Source organism: Aquarana catesbeiana, linkage group LG08, assembly GCF_042186555.1.
Source record: "Aquarana catesbeiana isolate 2022-GZ linkage group LG08, ASM4218655v1, whole genome shotgun sequence".
Classification (NCBI taxonomy): Eukaryota; Metazoa; Chordata; class Amphibia; order Anura; family Ranidae; genus Aquarana; species Aquarana catesbeiana.
Window position 1 is genome coordinate 305,925,873 of NC_133331.1, and position 16,335 is coordinate 305,942,207.

Sequence of the window (16,335 nt, forward strand, 5' to 3'; positions counted from 1 at the left end):
AGCCTGCCGAAACAGACCCACCCAAGTACTTGGTGGGTCTTCCCCCGAAAGGAGACCCCATGATAGAGGGCGAACCAAGCCAGAATGCGATGTCCACCCCCTCCCAAGACTTTCAGGGTAGGCTCGTGGACCTGCCTAAAACCCGGACACATTATTTAAACCAGACTATGGCTTCCCAGTAGGGTTGCTGGTTGCAGTTGGCTAAGCTGAGAGTGTCTGTTACATCTCTTTCACACTGCCCAGAGCTACCACTAACAGTCGTTCACACAGACGGGAGAGGAGAGAGGGCTTGATCTGCACATCTCTCTACCGCCCCTACCCCTCTGTCTCTCTCCTGCCTCTGAGTGAGTACACTAAGGTAAATCAGGGTTCTCAGAGCACCCCTTACATCAGAGTTCCCCTTTACACCAGAGGCCACAGTACTCCCCCTTACATCAGAGTCCTCTCCGTACATCACAGTTCTCAGTGTACCCCCTTAAATCAGGGTTCCCAGAGCATCCCTTATGTTAGTTCTCCTTTACATCAGAGTCTGCAGAGTCCCCCCTTACAGTGAAAGGGAACTCTGTGAGTTCAGATGTAAAAAGGGAACTCTGTGGACTCTGATGTAAAGGGGGACTCTTGTTATTAACGTCATATGATTAGAAATGTTATTTAATAGCAAAATAAATGTATAGTTTACACTATAAAAAAAAAAATGCCGCTAAAGTGTTTGATTTGAAGAAAAGGTGGCAACCCTATGTGTGTATGATCATCTGCTGGAGATAAAAGACATCATGGTGACTATGGAGGAAGAGGACGGACATGACGGGGCCGGGCGAAGGTGGTTACTGGGTGTAAATAGAAAATAATATCTTACCACCTCCTCTGCTGCCAGTTCCAGCAATGTCTCCTCTCTACTTCCTCCCAACTCACCTCTGACCCGGAACTTCCTGTCTGTACCTGACATCACTTCCTGTCTGTACCTGACATCACTTCCTGTCTGAGAGCACTCCCTGTGGCAAAATAGAGAAACTGCAGGCTTCACTCATTTGCGATCCAGTGATCTGTCCTCAGAGAACATTACGCTCTCGGCTCAGTTTTAATCGGGGTGCTAATTTTCAGAAATAAACTAATGTCTGGATGCCTTTTTTCATACGTGTAAAGTAAAGCGTTAAGCTGCAACTTTTGACCACATTTGCCATGGTTGTGTAAAGACTGTGAACAAATAATTCATTTTCAGTATAAAGGATTTCGAAAAGAAAGTTTAAAAACATAAATTATTTTGAATACATTCAGATTTCTGAGTGGCATGTAACTAAGTCCTTTGTTGTAGCGTCATCCCCACCGGTAGGAACCAACAACTCCTCCGATCATAATGGACGTCATTCAGAAAAATGTAGATAGACTTACTGGTCCTCTCTGTCTTCTGGCTAAGATCATCAGTTTATTATCTGATGCGTCCTCTATCTGAGGACCAAATATTAAATGGATTTTTAGAACAGGGAGATGGAGGAAGAGCCTTGCTTTGTCCGCTCCACGCATTGACCTGGTATTGTAGTACCTTTAATGCCGCGTACACACGAGTGGAATGTCCGGCAGAAAAAGTCAGACGGAAGCTTTTCATCGTATATACCGATCGCGTGTATGCCTCATCTGACTTTTTTTTTTCAAAAATTCTGACGGACCTAGAAATGGAACATGTTCTAAATCTTTCCGACGGACTCAATTCCTATCGGAAAAACCGATCGTCTGTATGCTGGTCAGACGGACCAAAAAGGACGCATGCTCTGAAGCAAGTACGAGACGGAAGCTATTGGCTACTGACTATTGAACTTCCTTTTTCTAGTCCCGTCGTAAGCGTTGTACGTCACCGCGTTCTGGTCGGTCGGACTTTGGGTTGACCGTGTGTAGGCAAGAACGCTTGAATGGAATTCTGTCGGAGAAACCGTCAGAGTTTATTACGATGGCTAAACCGGTCGTGTGTACGCGGCATAAGAGCACATTGCCAACATGGTGTCATGAGGACATGATTGGGTCCAAAGTTACCTTATACCGTTTAGGAGGTGGGAGGTTCAGTCCTGGATGACGTTCAATCTGTTGATATCGTAGACCTGGATTCTTCATGAACAATTGATATATACATGTATGATTGTAGTGTTTATATAAGGAAACAATAAAGGCTCTTCCAATGATTGTTGAGTCTTCTTAAACATAAACACGTATGGTTTGGAAGATATGAGTCAAGCTGCAGTTTCCATATGGTTTGCATACTCCAAACACAAATATGTCCTATCATCTGTCAGTTTTCTGGCTTACAGCTGGATAGGATAGAAAAAGATCTTAATCTTAGAACACAAAAAATGTCCCTTTACCATTTTGAGATCTCTGATGGATGGCACATATTGTCCCCTTGTGGAGCATTAATATGGCTTCCCTCCCAGGAATAAACAAACAAGTCGGCTGCACTCCAATCGCAAAAGCCCTCACAAAGCTTTAACGTTCGAAGGCTAGATCACAGAGGAGTCCAACCAGACCAAACCTAACTCTGACATATTTCACTCGAAAAAGGGATTAATCATAATCTCTAGCTTCGTGAGGGTGGACATTATTGGAGTGTGGCTGATTTGTTTGCTCATTCCATGTGGGGAACATTGAGGAGCTGAAAGCCCTGGATGACATTCAATCCGTTGATGTCGTCGACCTGGATTCTTCCTCAATTATCAACCTGGTATTGCAGTTCTGCTATGACCAATCCAAACAAAAAAAAGTTTAAAGAGACTTACTGCACATACTTACTGCCAATATGGTGGTATAAGGACATATTCAGGTCAAAGTCATCTGATACCATTTATGAGGTGGGAGGTTAGGCCCAGAATGAAGGTATTCTTCAAAAACATTCAAAATAAATGTATAATAATATCAACTTTTATTACAATTTATACAGGAAAATAATAAAGACCGCCAGTGTTGAATCCTTTATTACGTAAACATGTATTTGTATGGTTTTCGGAGATGTAAGTCAAGGTGGGGTTTTTATGGCTTTCTCGTACTCCAAACACAAACATACACCACTGCTCAGTTCTCTGGCATACGGCTGGGCGTGATATAAATAGATATCCCCACACTTACAACATACAAAAAACAGCCTGAGCTGCCAATAATATTCCACCCTCGCAGAGCATAAAACATGGCTTCCCTACCATATGTTTCCCCATCCCACGCAGTACGCAAAAATGCCCGTGTGATTGGCGACAGGTGATAAGACTTAATTTTTCTGTTAAAATATTTTTAGCACTCTTGACAGACAGATATCTCCTCCTGTCAGACTCTATTTTGAGGTTCCTCAGGATTAAAGGGATCCGGTGATGATGGTGTGGTGCAAAACCTTCATTCAAACAACCCAAACCCTGAGCAAAGCCCATCCATGCTTTCCCCCAAGAAAAGATTACTGGTAAAGCCAAACTCCAGGCAGATATAAAAGACACAAATTAGTGCAGTTCTGTCTTCGTTAAAAGTTTAGTAAAAAAAAAAAAAATTTTAGGGAAAAAGCACCACTGATATAACTTACCTCCCATGAAGTGTATCCCACACCCTGAAGGCTACTGTAGAAATCTTCCCTTCGCTGATGTTGATCATCTTCATAGCGGTGAACTTCCAGGAATGCATGGGTTTACTGCTCAGTCGTGTGTTTGTGTGAAAATCTCCATCTCTACTCTCCGACTGTACCCTCCTCTTCCACTAGAGCCCTCCCCGACTGACACTTTCAAAGAATGCAAAACCTTCTGTGAATAAAGGATAGGTGGGCGAATGACAGGATCCCCTCCTCCACTTACAGAATGTTTTGCAAACAAAAACAAAACAAAAACTAAAGTGCTATTATCATAGGAAATGGCAGAGAACACCTCCCATCCCAAGAGAAGCTTAGAGAACCCGTATCCTTGTCCCAGTTGGACATAGCAAACCCCCCCTTCTTACAGCCTGGTCACCATTGTACGGTACTAATGGCTTCAGTGACTCAGTGAATTTGGCTTCCAGTATGACAGAGAGCTACAAGGTGGCTACAGCAGCAAACATACAGATCTGGGAGCCTCTTGTGACATCAACTAAAAGAGCAGCTGCAGGGGTGAACCTCCAGATCTGGGGGTCTGACACCAAGGAATACAGCAGCTGCTGGGTGAACCTCCAGATCTGGGAGGTCTGGTATGACACCAAGGAATACAGAGGATTCTCAGGTGAACCTCCAGATCTGGGGGTCTGGTATGACACTGAGGAATACAGAGGATTCTCAGGTGAACCTCCAGATCTGGGAGGTCTGGTATGACAATAAGGAATACAGAGGATTCTCAGGTGAACCTCCAGATCTGGGGGTCTGGTATGAAACTGAGGAACACTGCGGGTGAACCTCCAGGCCTCGAGGATCTGGTATGACATCAAGGAACCCAGTGGCTGCTGGGGTGAATTTCTTGGTTTGGGGGCTCTAGTATGGCAACCAAGGTATACCGTGGCTCCTTGGGAGAATCTCTAGATCTGAGGGACCTGGGATCAATCTCCAGGATTAGGGGGTCCCCTGTGAGGCTACCAGCAACGGTTGACAAAGTATAGTAAAGAATAATTCAGCTTAAGTCATTTTGACCCAGCTGAGCTGGAGAGAGTCATCCTTCCTCCTAAAGACACCAAGTTAAACTGGGTTTTATCTGTGAGTACGGAGCGTGTAGCCAACATAGGAAGCTTTGACTTGCCAAATGCCCAATGAAGTTCTACTGTTCTACTATATCCCCCAATGAATGTTGGGAAAAATACAAAATTGGATTGGTTGCTTTGAATGACAACACTTTATATCAAAAGGTCAATTTAAACAATTCTATATAGAACGCCAAAACCCAAGTTTCTAACCTCCATGGTGATATCTCAAAATCCCCCACACACAGGAGTTTGATCTGTTTAGTGTATTGTACAGAGAGGGTGCACTAACAGTTTAAGGTTTGCTTAATACAAAGAAATAATTTCATGCACAGTTAGATACTTCTGGAGCATCAGTGAAGCGGAAGAGGGAAACGAACGCTATTGGCTGAGGAACCATAACAGCCCTTTGGCAATATTTTGCAGTACTCGGCAATCCATAAACCTAAGTCTAGAGTCTAAAAATGCTTTAAATGGAAGTCCAGTCAAATACTGATGCCACGTACACACGAGCGGACTTAACGGCAGACTTTACCCGGCAGACTGGATTTCGTCAGACAATTCGATCGTGTGTGGGCTCCAGCGGACTTTGTTTTCTCAAAAGTTGGACGGACTTAGATTTGAAACATGTTTTAAATCAATCTGTTGAAATCGAGTCCGGTCGAAAAGTCCGCTCGTCTGTATGCTAGTTCGACGGACAAAAAGCCACGCTAGGGCAGCTATTGGCTACTGGCTATGAACTTCCTTGTTTTAGTCCGGTAGTACGTCATCACGTACGAATTCGACAGACTTTGGTGGACTGTGTGTAGGCAAGTCCGTTTATTCAGAAAGTCTGTCGTAAAGTACGTCGAAAAGTCCGCCGGGCAAAGTCTCCCGTAAAGTCCAACCGTGTGTACGCGGCATTTCTATAACTAAACCTGCTCCCACCCCCATCCTAAGCCCTATACTGACTACCCTGTAAAGGAATGATGTCTATACTTACCTAGTCTGAGAGCACTCAGGTCCGGTCACAGCTCAGGCTTCACTATGTAGGAGGAACTGTGGACAAGGGATGTCCCATAGTAGGCCTCTAGGTGACATCACCACATAGGCATTGCAGCCTTTGTTGGCAATCTCTCCTTTTCACTGAAGCAGCCCGCTGGGGAAATCATGTGACCGGAGTGCCCTCAGAATAGGTAAGTAAAGACAGCTTTCCTCTAGGACAGGTGTTTCCAAACTTTCTAAACAAAAGGGCCAATTTTATTATCCTTCAGACTTTAGAAGGGTTGGACTGTGGCCAGTAGGAGTAGAAATTGTCCTGAGGACGGTAACAATGCCCCATCCATGGTGTCCGTGAGAGGGATAGGCCCTCATTACTGGTGTCTGTGAGAGGAGTAGTGCCCCATCGTTGGTGTCCATGGGAGGAATAGTTCCCCACTGTTGGCGTCAGTGGAAGGAATAGTTCCCCATTGTTGGTGTCAGTGGAAGGAATAGTGCCCCATCATTGGTGTCAGTGGGAGGAATAGCGCCCCATCACTGGTGTCGGTGAGAGGAATAGTGCCCCATTATTGGTGCCCATGGGAGGAATAGTTCCCCATTGTTGGCGTCAGTGGGAGGAATAGTTCCCCATCATTGATGTCAGTGGAAGGAATAGTGCCCCATCATTGGTGTCAGTGGGTGGAATAGCGCCCCATCACTGGTGACGGTGAGAAGAATAGTGCCCCATCGTTGGTGTACATGGGAGGAATAGTTCCCCACTGTTGGTGTCAGTAGGAGGAATAGTTTCCCACTGTTGGCATCAGTGGGAGGAATAGTTCCCCACTGTTGGCATCAGTGGGAGGAATAGTTCCCCATTGTTGGTGTCAGTGGAAGGAATAGTGCCCCATCATTGGTGTCAGTGGAAGGAATAGTGCCCCATCATTGGTGTCAGTGGAAGGAATAGTGACCCATCATTGGTGTCAGTGGGAGGAATAGCGCCCCATCATTGGTGTCAGTGGGAGAAATAGCGCCCCATCACTGGTGTCGGTGAGAGGAATAGTGCCCCATTATTGGTGTCAGTGGGAGAAATAGCGCCCCATCACTGGTGTCGGTGAGAGGAATAGTGCCCCATTATTGGTGTCAGTGGAAGGAATAGTGCCCCATCATTGGTGTCCATGGGAGGAATAGTTCCTCATTGCTGGTGTCATTGGAAGGAATAGTTCCCTATCATATAGCAGAATGACAGTCGGAAAGTGATTATATTATCCTGACTGGGCGTCATAAGACGTCCAGCAGGACAAGCCGCGGGGGGAGCGCAGCGCGGCAAATCGGTGGTGGTGTAGTTTGACACCGCATCTCCGATCCCAGTAAAGAGCCTATGACGTAGGCTCTTTACCATGTGATGAGCTGTGTCCAATCACAGCTCATCACATGGTAACCAGGAAGTGCCTTTTCCTGTACACGCTGTACACGCTGACAAGGCACGATGAAGGGGTCTGGGCTGATAACCAGCGCATTGATTATCAGTGTAGACCCATCGAGGGTGCCCACTAGAGCCCACCAGGGATGCCAATCAGTGTCCATTTGAAAATGCCAATCTGTGCCCATCAGTGCTGCCTATCAGTCCCTTCTATCAGTGCCCATCAGTGCCGCCTATAAGTGCCCACCAGTGCCACCTATGAGTGCCCATCAGTACTGCATATAAGTGCCTCATCATCAGTGCCCATCAGTGAAGGAGAAAACGTACTTATTTAGAAAGTTTTATAACAGAAACAAAGAAATATTATTTACATTTTTTTAAATTTTCGGTCTTTTATTTGTAGCGCAAAATTTTTTTTCGAATTTCAAATTTTCGAATTCCGAATTTTTGAATTTTCGGAATTCGGAAATCCAGAAATTCGAAAATCCGGATATTAGAAAATCTGAAAAAAAGAAGAAAAATCAGTAAAATTCGAAATAATAACTAACTAATAATAACTAACTAATAAATTAAAGATATTGGAATTTCCTTTAAAAATTGGCTGTTTGTGAATGTAACGAATACAAACTTATCTGAAGTTAAGAATTATCCGAAATAACGAATGCCGCATCTAAACAAATGGAGTGGAAAAAATTAATAATAAATAATAATAATAAAAAGGTTTTATTATTATTATTTATTATTATTAGATCGTTATGGTTCCATTTGTTTAGATACGGCATTCGTTATTTCAGATAATTCGTTCAAATACATTCACTGACAGCCAAACTTGAAAGGAAATTCCAATACCTATAATTTAATATTTATTATTAGTTAATTATTATTTCAGATTTTCGGGTTTTCGAATTTTCAGATTTTCATTCTTTTGAATGTTCAGATTTTCATTCTTATTTTTGGATTTTCAAATTTCCAAATTTTTTAATTTCTGAATTTCCTTATTTCCAATTTCCGAATTTACAAAATTTCCAATTTCTGAATTTAGAATTTCCGAACTTCCAAAGTTCCGAAATTTTTAATTTCCGAATTTCCAAATTTTGAATTTCCGAATTTTCACATTTCCAAATTTTTGAAATTTCGGAAATTGAAAAATTCGCAATCTCAGAAATTAACAAATTTGGCAAAATTCTTTAAAAAACGAATTGGGAACTAAACAAATTGCACATGTCTACTTTTTCGTGTGAGAACACCTTTTATGTTGGTAGCTACTCATTAGCCTTTCCTTATCCCCTTCCTGCCGAATGTACGCAGATGCGCGGCCTCGGCTTTCGGGGGATATACTGGGATGATGCCCGCAGCTGCAGGCATCATCCCGGTACCGTTTTTTAGAGCCAGCGATCGGTTTTCCAGGGATAACAACCGATGCGGCTAAAAGCTGCTCGGCTGTTATACCGGAGGAGCGGGAGGGGACATCCCCCTCCTGCCGCTCTGAACGGGCCTCCCGTCCCACTGGGAGAACCGATCGACAATCCGGCGGCGGCTAGGGACAGACTGGCATGAAGCCGGGAACGGCTTAGTTCCAGTCTCCTGATTGTAAACACGGAAGCGTCGTCATGACGTCACTTCCCGTTTACTCGGCTGCCAATGGCGCCGGTTTTAAATAAATATACAGTATTCAGAATCGCCGAAAACGGCGATCTGAATACTTTGAAGTGCAAAGGAGGGATCGGGGGGTCTTTTAGACCCCCCGATCCCTCCATAAAGAGTACCTGTCACCACCTATTACTATCACAAGGGATGTTTACATTCCTTGTGACAGCAATAAAAATTATCAATTTTTTTTTTTTTTTTTTAAACACAATTTATTAATATAAAAATAAATAAAATAAATAAAAAATCTTTTTAAAGCGCCCCCGTCTCCGCGAGCTCGCGCAGCATAGAAAACCCATACGGAAGTCGCGCCCGCATATGTAAACGGTGTTCAAATCACACATGTGAGGTATCGCCGCGATCGTCAAAGCGTGAGCAATAATTCTAGCACTAGACCTCTTCTGTAACTCTAACCTGGTAACCCTAAAAAAAAAAATTGAAAGCGTCGCCTATGGAGATTTTTAGGTACCGTAGTTTGTCGCCATTCCACGAGTGTGTACAATTATAATAAAGCGTGACACTTTTTGTATCTATTTACTCGGCGTAACATCATCTTTCACATTATACAAAAAAATTGGGCTAACTTTACTGTTTTGTTTTTTTTTTTTAATTCATGAAAGCGTCCCTTTTCCCAAAAAGTTGCGTTTAAAACACCGCTGCACAAATACCGCGTGACGTAAAATATTGCAACAATCGCCATTTTATTCTCTAGATTCTCTGCTAAAAAAAAAAAATTATATATATATATATATATATATATATATATATATATATATATATATATTGTAATGTTTGGGGTATTTAGCTCAAGCGATAAATGCGTTTTTAGTGCAGTGAGTCCACATCAGACAGGCATTATAGTTAAGGGCCTGGTAGCCCACGTTTATTAAACCGAAAAACAAAAGCAAAAAGGTCCATTCAGGATTCCCACGCAGGGGTTTAACTTCATTAAGCACTCCAAAAATAAGGAAAACATACCAAGCCACCTGGCTCTCTTGTCAGCAGTTCCTCTGCTTGCTCTCAACAGATTTGCCAATTCTTTACAGCCCCCTGGACTCACTGGCTTCCTCAGTCTCCCCGACTCTCAAGGCTGGCCAGCCTTTCCCAGTCCCTGGGCAAAGAATCCCCTTTACATAGGCTGCAGACTCCCACAGGGCAGACCACTCTCCAGACACAGGTCTGTCTTCACACAGCAGTAGCAACAAGCTACACACACTCCACCTTCCTCCACCCTCTGCTCTCACTAGCCCCTCGTTATATGGGCTGTGTGCACCTGGGCACACAACCTGCTGGCTCTCCATAAGACATGGACACAGGGTTAGAGATCCCATCCCTTTTCCCAGTGACAGGGACTATTACAATATATATATATGTATAATGTTTGGGGGCTCTAAGTAATTTTCTAGCAAAAAATACGTATTTTAAGTTGTAAACACCAAATGTCAGAAATAGGCTTATGCCGGGTACACACGAGTCGGACTGGTCCGACGGACAATATGACCGTGTGTGGGCTTCATCGGACCTGCAGCAGACTTTTTTGGTCGAAAATCTAACGGACTTTAGATTTGGAACATGTTTCAAATCTTTACGTCGAAACTCCGCCGGACCCAGTTCCTATCAAGAAATCCGCTCGTCTGTATGCTAGTCCGACAGATGAAAACCGACGCTAGGGCAGCTGTTGGCTACTGGCTATCAACTTCCTTATTTTAGTCCGGTCGTACGTCATCACGTACGAATCCGTCGGACTTTGGTGTGATCGTGTGTAGGCAAGTCCGTTCGTTCAAAAGTCCGTCAGAAGTCCGTCAAAAGTCCGTCGGATAGACCGTCGGACCGGTCTGGTCAAAAAGTCCGCTCGTGTGTACGCTGCATAAGTCATGAAAGGGTTTATATTGGGGGTTTGCGCATTAGTTACTCTTTTTCAAACATCATTAATTTGTTTCCGGCTTCAGTGTCCTTGCACCCTCTGATGTTCAACTAGAGCATCTTTCCGCGTGAAACATGTCCCACACTCTGAACATGAAAAAGGACGCCGCTCGCCAGTGTGACTTCTCTGGTGCTTAACAAGTTCCAATTTTTGCATAAAACATTTGCCGCACTTCCAACATAAAAATGGCTTCTCCCCAGTGTGGATTTTAGAATGGATAGCGAGGTTCCCTTTTTGGGTAAAACTTTTGCCGCACACGGCACACAAGAACGGCCTTTCACCGGTGTGAGTCCTCTGGTGCGTCGCAAGTTGCGTTTTTCTCAGGAAGGATTTCCCGCACTCCGAACAAGAAAAACTCCTCTCCCCGACGTGTATCTTTTTGTGCGCGGTGAGCTGATATTTGGCCTTGAACGACTTGCCGCACTCGGGGCACAAAAAGAGACGCTTGTCCGTGTGGACTTTCCTGTGGACGAGAAGGCAGTTCTTCCCCCGTACTTTTTTCCCGCACTCTGGACAGGAAAGCAGCGGCTCTCCGGTGTGGGCCTTCAAGTGGTATCTGAGAGGCGCGTTGTGCGTGAAGCCTTTGCCGCACTCGGGACAGACAAACGGCTGCTCGCCGGTGTGATCCCTCTGATGTATAACGAGATGAGATTTACGGAGGAACGATTTGTCGCACTCCGAACACGGAAACGTCTTGGCGCCCCTGTGGAGGGCCTGATGCAGAGCAAATTCAGATTTGGAACCCAACGACTTCTCGCACTGGGGACACGGGTAGGGAGGCTCGCCCATGTGAGTGCCCTGGTGGAGAAGAAGAGACTTTCGAAACAGGAAACATTTCCCGCACTCGGGACAGGAAAACTGCTTCTCGTGAGTGTGGATCTTCATGTGCTTCCAGAGGCTCGATTTAGAGAAGAAGCTTTTGCTGCACTCGGAACATGAAAAGGGCTTCTCGCCGGTGTGAGCGATCCGGTGTTTATTGAGTTGCGATTTTCTTATGAAGGTTTTCTCACATTCTGAGCAAGACCAATTGTTCTTGTGAACCCTCTCGTGTGAGCTAAGCCCTAATTTGCTTCCAAAACACTTCCCGCACTGAGAGCACGAAAAGTTCTCCTCGCCAGTATGAATTTTCCGGTGTATGAGGAGGTCCCTCTTTTTAAAGAAGGCTTTCTCACATTCCAAGCAGGACCAATGGTTCATGTGAACCCTCTCGTGTGAGTTAAGTCCTAATTTGCTTCCAAAACACTTCCCGCACTGAGAGCACGAAAAGCTCTCCTCGCTAGTATGAATTTTCCGGTGTATGGCGAGATCCTTCTTTTTAAAGAAGGATTTCTCACATTCTGAGCAGGACCACTTTTCTGTGTGAGATTTTTGATGTTTATAAAGGTCGCATTTTCCTGCAAAAGATCTCCCGCCTTCGGAATATGAATAGGCTGGCTCGTCGCTCTGGACGGACGACCGTCTTTCCCCGTGGCATCGTTCCTTGTGTGCAAAAAAACGAGATTCCGACTTAAAATATTTCCTGCACTCAGAACACGAATAGGGCCACTCGCCGCTTAGGACTGATGTCTGTTTTCCAGCGTGGTATAGTTCATCGTGTCTGAAAAGTGGATCTTTTGACTTAAAACATTTCTCGCACTCAGAACATGGAAAGGTCTTCTTGCCAGTGTGAACTCTCTGGTGATTAAAGAGTTCCTTTTTTAAAAAGAAGGTTTGCTCACATTTTGAGCAAGGCCACTTTTTGGCGTGAGCTCTTAGATGCGTCCGGAGCTCGCAACGTCTTCTAAAAGATTTACTGCACTCTGAACATGAAAAGGTCTTTGGTCTACAGCTTATTGTATGGGGTTGTTTTGAGGATAATTGGTTGGGATGTAACTTCAAAATATTCTGGACATCAAATTCATCTGAGGGAAAAAATATGAAAATATGAAAAATATGCAATTTTTTATTAAAATACATTCAATATACCGTGTTTTTCCCTCATGAGCCATGTATGTTGGTCCAAAAATAAACAGTTTTTACTAGAATAAAATACAATCATTAGTCCAAAGAATACAAATCAGAGAAGATCCACAATGCAACCAAACAAACAATGGCAAACTAATGATACAGTTATGGACATCGATCAAACTCATTTGTTGGGACCATGATGTTACATTGAGGAATGGAGATGGACCTTTCATATGGTGTACAGTATATCCAACTTATTTGTTGGGAACATGACATTGTAGTGAGGAATGGAGATGTTATATTGAGGAAAGGAGATGGACCTTTCATATGGTGTACAGTATCTCCTCCTCATTTGTTGGGAACATGACGTTATATTGAGGAATGGAGATGGACCTTTCATATGGTGTACAGTATCTCCTCCTCATTTGTTGGGAACATGACATTATATTGAGGAATGGAGATGGACCTTTCATATGGTGTACAGTATCTCAACCTTATTTGTTGGGAACATGACATTGTATTGAGGAATGGAGATGGCCCTTTCGTATGGTGTACAGTATCTACTCCTCATTTGTTGGGAACATGACGTTATATTGAGGAACAGAGATGGTCCTTTCATATGGTGTACAGTATCTCCTCCTCATTTGTTGGGAACATGACCTTATATTGAGGAATGGAGATGGACTTTACATATGGTGTACAGTATCTCCTCCTCATTTGTTGGGAACATGACATTATATTGAGGAATGGAGATGGACCTTTCATATGGTGTACAGTACCTCCTCCTCATTTGTTGGGAACATGACGTTATATTGAGGAATGGAAATGGACCTTTCATATGGTGTACAGTATCTCCTCCTCATTTGTTGGGAACATGGTGTTATATTGAGGAATGGAGATGGACCTTTCAAACGAAATCTTGTTTATAAGGATGTTCTTTGTGCTAACAAAACATTTTTTCTCTGTCAAAAGTTAGAAAATACTTTATGACGCTAATCTACAAACCATTACTGTATAATAAAATATATCAAATTAAATGTGTTTACAACTGGCATATCTACTGTTGTTTTGACTAAGAACATACTTTATACTAGTAGAAATAAAATAAATATTTGTAAAGTTTCTTCCTATAAGAACTTATAACTTACCTGTGTCTAAGCCTAGAAAAGATCCCTCCTCTTTAATAGTCAATTCCATTTTAACTTCAGATTTCATGTCAATTAGTTCTTCACACTAAAACCACAAAACATCTGTCAATACAGAAAACAAAAACATTGATCTTATAAAGATTTAGGTATCTCAAGTTCTAGATGTCCCAACTACCTGATCATGGCGTGCATAGTTATGATCTTCCTGTGTGGAATCCCGGGAATACAGAGGACGGGGACATCTCTCTGGTGGGTTCCCATTACTGGATCTATCTGTAGGAAACACACACACTGACTGAATACATTGTTTCTATGTGTTTATCAGATGATGGGGGATCTAGGTGGATCCTCCGTACTGCTTTCTCCTTTACAATAAAGTCTCCTCTTACCCGGTGATGTGAGGGGCGGCTGATTCTCCATCATGACATGAAAAGATTCCTCATCTTTAATTGGCACCATCAATCCACTCTCCTCCGTGGACTGTATGCCCCTCATATACGTCTCTTCTTCTACTTTAACCTTAACCTTTATATCAATCAGGTCTTCACCCTAATCCCACAATATGACAAAAATACCATCAATTGCTACGTTAAAAAAAAACGAATTTCATAAAATGTTAAGGTTTCTCTTCATCTACCTGATGATGGTGAGGGATGGTGTGATCTTCCTGTGTGGAATCCCGGGAATACAGAGGACGGGGACATCTCTCTGGTGGGTTCCCATTACTGGATCCATCTGTAGGAAACACACACACTGACTGAATACATTGTTTCTATGTGTTTATCAGATGATGGGGGATCTAGGTGGACCCTCCGTACTGCTCTCTCCTTTACAATTAAGTCTCCTCTTACCCGGTGATGTGAGGGGCGGCTGATTGTCCATCATGACGTCCTTGTAGAGATCCTTGTGTCCTTCTAAATACTCCCACTCCTCCATGGAGAAATAGACAGTGACATCCTGACACCTTATAGGAACCTGACACACACAATGATACAGTCACCATCCAAGAATCCTCCTCACCCCTCCGGTCAGGTCTGCGTTTTATTAATAGAGATAAGAGTGATGTCATGTGACCTCCCAGAATCCTCCTCACCTCTCCGGTCAGGTCTGTGTTTTATTAATAGAGATAAGAGTGATGTCATGTGACCTCCCAGAATCCTCCTCACCTCTCCGGTCAGGTCTGTGTTTTATTAATAGAAATAAGAGTGATGTCATGTGACCTCCCAGAATCCTCCTCACCTCTCCGGTCAGGTCTGCGTTTTATTAATAGAGATAAGAGTGATGTCATGTGACCTCCCAGAATCCTCCTCACCTCTCCGGTCAGGTCTGTGTTTTATTAATAGAGATAAGAGTGATGTCATGTGACCTCCCAGAATCCTCCTCACCTCTCCGGTCAGGTCTGTGTTTTATTAATAGAGATAAGAGTGATGTCATGTGACCTCCCAGAATCCTCCTCACCCCTCCGGTCAGGTCTGTGTTTTATTAATAGAGATAAGAGTGATGTCATGTGACCTCCCAGAATCCTCCTCACCTCTCTGGTCAGGTCTGTGTTTTATTAATAGAGATAAGAGAAATGTCATGTGACCTCCCAGAATCCTCCTCACCTCTCTGGTCAGGTCTGTGTTTTATTAATAGAGATAAGAGTGATGTCATGTGACCTCCCAGAATCCTCCTCACCTCTCCGGTCAGCAGACCGATGATCTCCAGGGAGAACCTTGTTGTCAGGACCATGGCACCTGCCTGCTCACTAACAACCAGCCTGAGCGGGAGGCTGCCAGGAATAATAATAATTCTGCAGCTGAAGGTTCAGCTCGGTAGACTCTCCATTTAGTTTAGCTGTTCACTGAAAAAAGCTAAATTCTGACTGAACCCGGAGCTCATCCCTAACTGTTATAAACATTCAGATCCATCAACTGCAGAGAGTAATGTCACTACTAAAGATTACTACAGATTTAGACTGTGGGGGAACATAGAGTGTAAGCTCCTCTGTACAGAGACTGATGTGGCTGGCTCAGTGTTCTCTGTACAGCACTATGGTATATGTTGATATAATTTATACATTATTATGCAATATATGTGTGTATCGTCATCTGCTGGAGATAAAAGACATCACAGTGACTATGGAGGAAGAGGACGGAACATGACGGGGGGTTGCTGGGTGTAAATATAAAATAATATCTTATTACCTCCTTTGCTGCCAGTTCCAGCAATGTCTCCTCTCTACTTCCTCCCAACTTACCTCTCACCCGGAACTTCCTGTTTATACTTGACGTCACTTCCTGTCTGAGAGCACTCCCTCGGCTCTCGGCTTAGTTTTAATTAGGGGCCCTAAAGTGATTGTAAAGGATCGTTTTAAATTTTTTTTTTAAATAACAAACACGTCATACTTACCTCCACTGTGCAGCTCGTTTTGCACAGAGTGGCTCCAAACGTCCATTTCTGGGGTCCCCCGGCGCTTCTTGCGGCTCCTCCCCGCATCAGATAACCCCCCCCCTAGTAGAAGAGCTCTCCCGTGGGTGTTACCTTGCAGGCGCGTTCCCGAGCCCAGCATTTGCCATCCATAGACACGAATGCCGGACTCGGCCCCGCCCCCCTGTCATTGGATTTGATTGACAGCAGCGGGAGCCAATGGC

The 16,335-nt window shown here is 43.8% G+C and overlaps 2 protein-coding genes and 1 pseudogene across 5 annotated transcripts in view; 1 reads left to right on the forward strand and 2 right to left on the reverse strand.

The window, feature by feature from the left end:
- The window catches only part of LOC141105054 (uncharacterized), a 76,459-nt gene extending 75,206 nt beyond the window's left edge, over window positions 1-1,253 (reverse strand). For 2 of the 4 annotated variants that reach the window (XR_012235532.1, XM_073594883.1), the window contains exon 1: window positions 857-1,253. Coding sequence is in view for 3 of the 4 variants with exons in the window: in XM_073594883.1 (XP_073450984.1) it covers window positions 857-946 (90 nt within the window). In the remaining variant the exon portion in view is untranslated. The remainder of the gene's footprint in view (window positions 1-856) is intronic. The other 2 variants (XM_073594884.1, XM_073594881.1) reach the window with 2 other exon arrangements.
- A 139-nt stretch (window positions 1,254-1,392) lies between these two features.
- Window positions 1,393-1,556, forward strand: LOC141107037 (U2 spliceosomal RNA; annotated as a pseudogene).
- An 8,093-nt stretch (window positions 1,557-9,649) lies between these two features.
- Window positions 9,650-15,943, reverse strand: LOC141105065 (uncharacterized). Its single transcript, XM_073594897.1, has 7 exons — window positions 15,889-15,943; window positions 14,554-14,677; window positions 14,340-14,437; window positions 14,092-14,251; window positions 13,878-13,975; window positions 13,703-13,787; window positions 9,650-12,508 (listed from the first exon to the last, which is right to left on the reverse strand). The coding sequence occupies exons 2-7, from the start codon at window positions 14,636-14,638 to the stop codon at window positions 10,629-10,631; spliced, it is 2,406 nt and encodes an 801-aa protein (XP_073450998.1). The 5' UTR covers window positions 14,639-14,677; window positions 15,889-15,943; the 3' UTR covers window positions 9,650-10,628.
- Window positions 15,944-16,335: the final 392 nt, after the last annotated feature.

What these genes read in the sequence shown, in the direction of transcription:
- LOC141105065 (XM_073594897.1), bottom strand. Translation starts at nt 14,638, where the DNA reads ATGGAGGAGTGGGAGTATTTAGAAGGACACAAGGATCTCTACAAGGAC. An exon ending in GCCGCCCCTCACATCACCGG is followed by an intron (nt 14,438 to 14,553) that starts GTAAGAGGAGAC and finishes TGTTTCCTACAG; the next exon opens with ATGGATCCAGTAATGGGAAC. An exon ending in ACTATGCACGCCATGATCAG is followed by an intron (nt 13,788 to 13,877) that starts GTAGTTGGGACA and finishes TTGTGGTTTTAG; the next exon opens with TGTGAAGAACTAATTGACAT.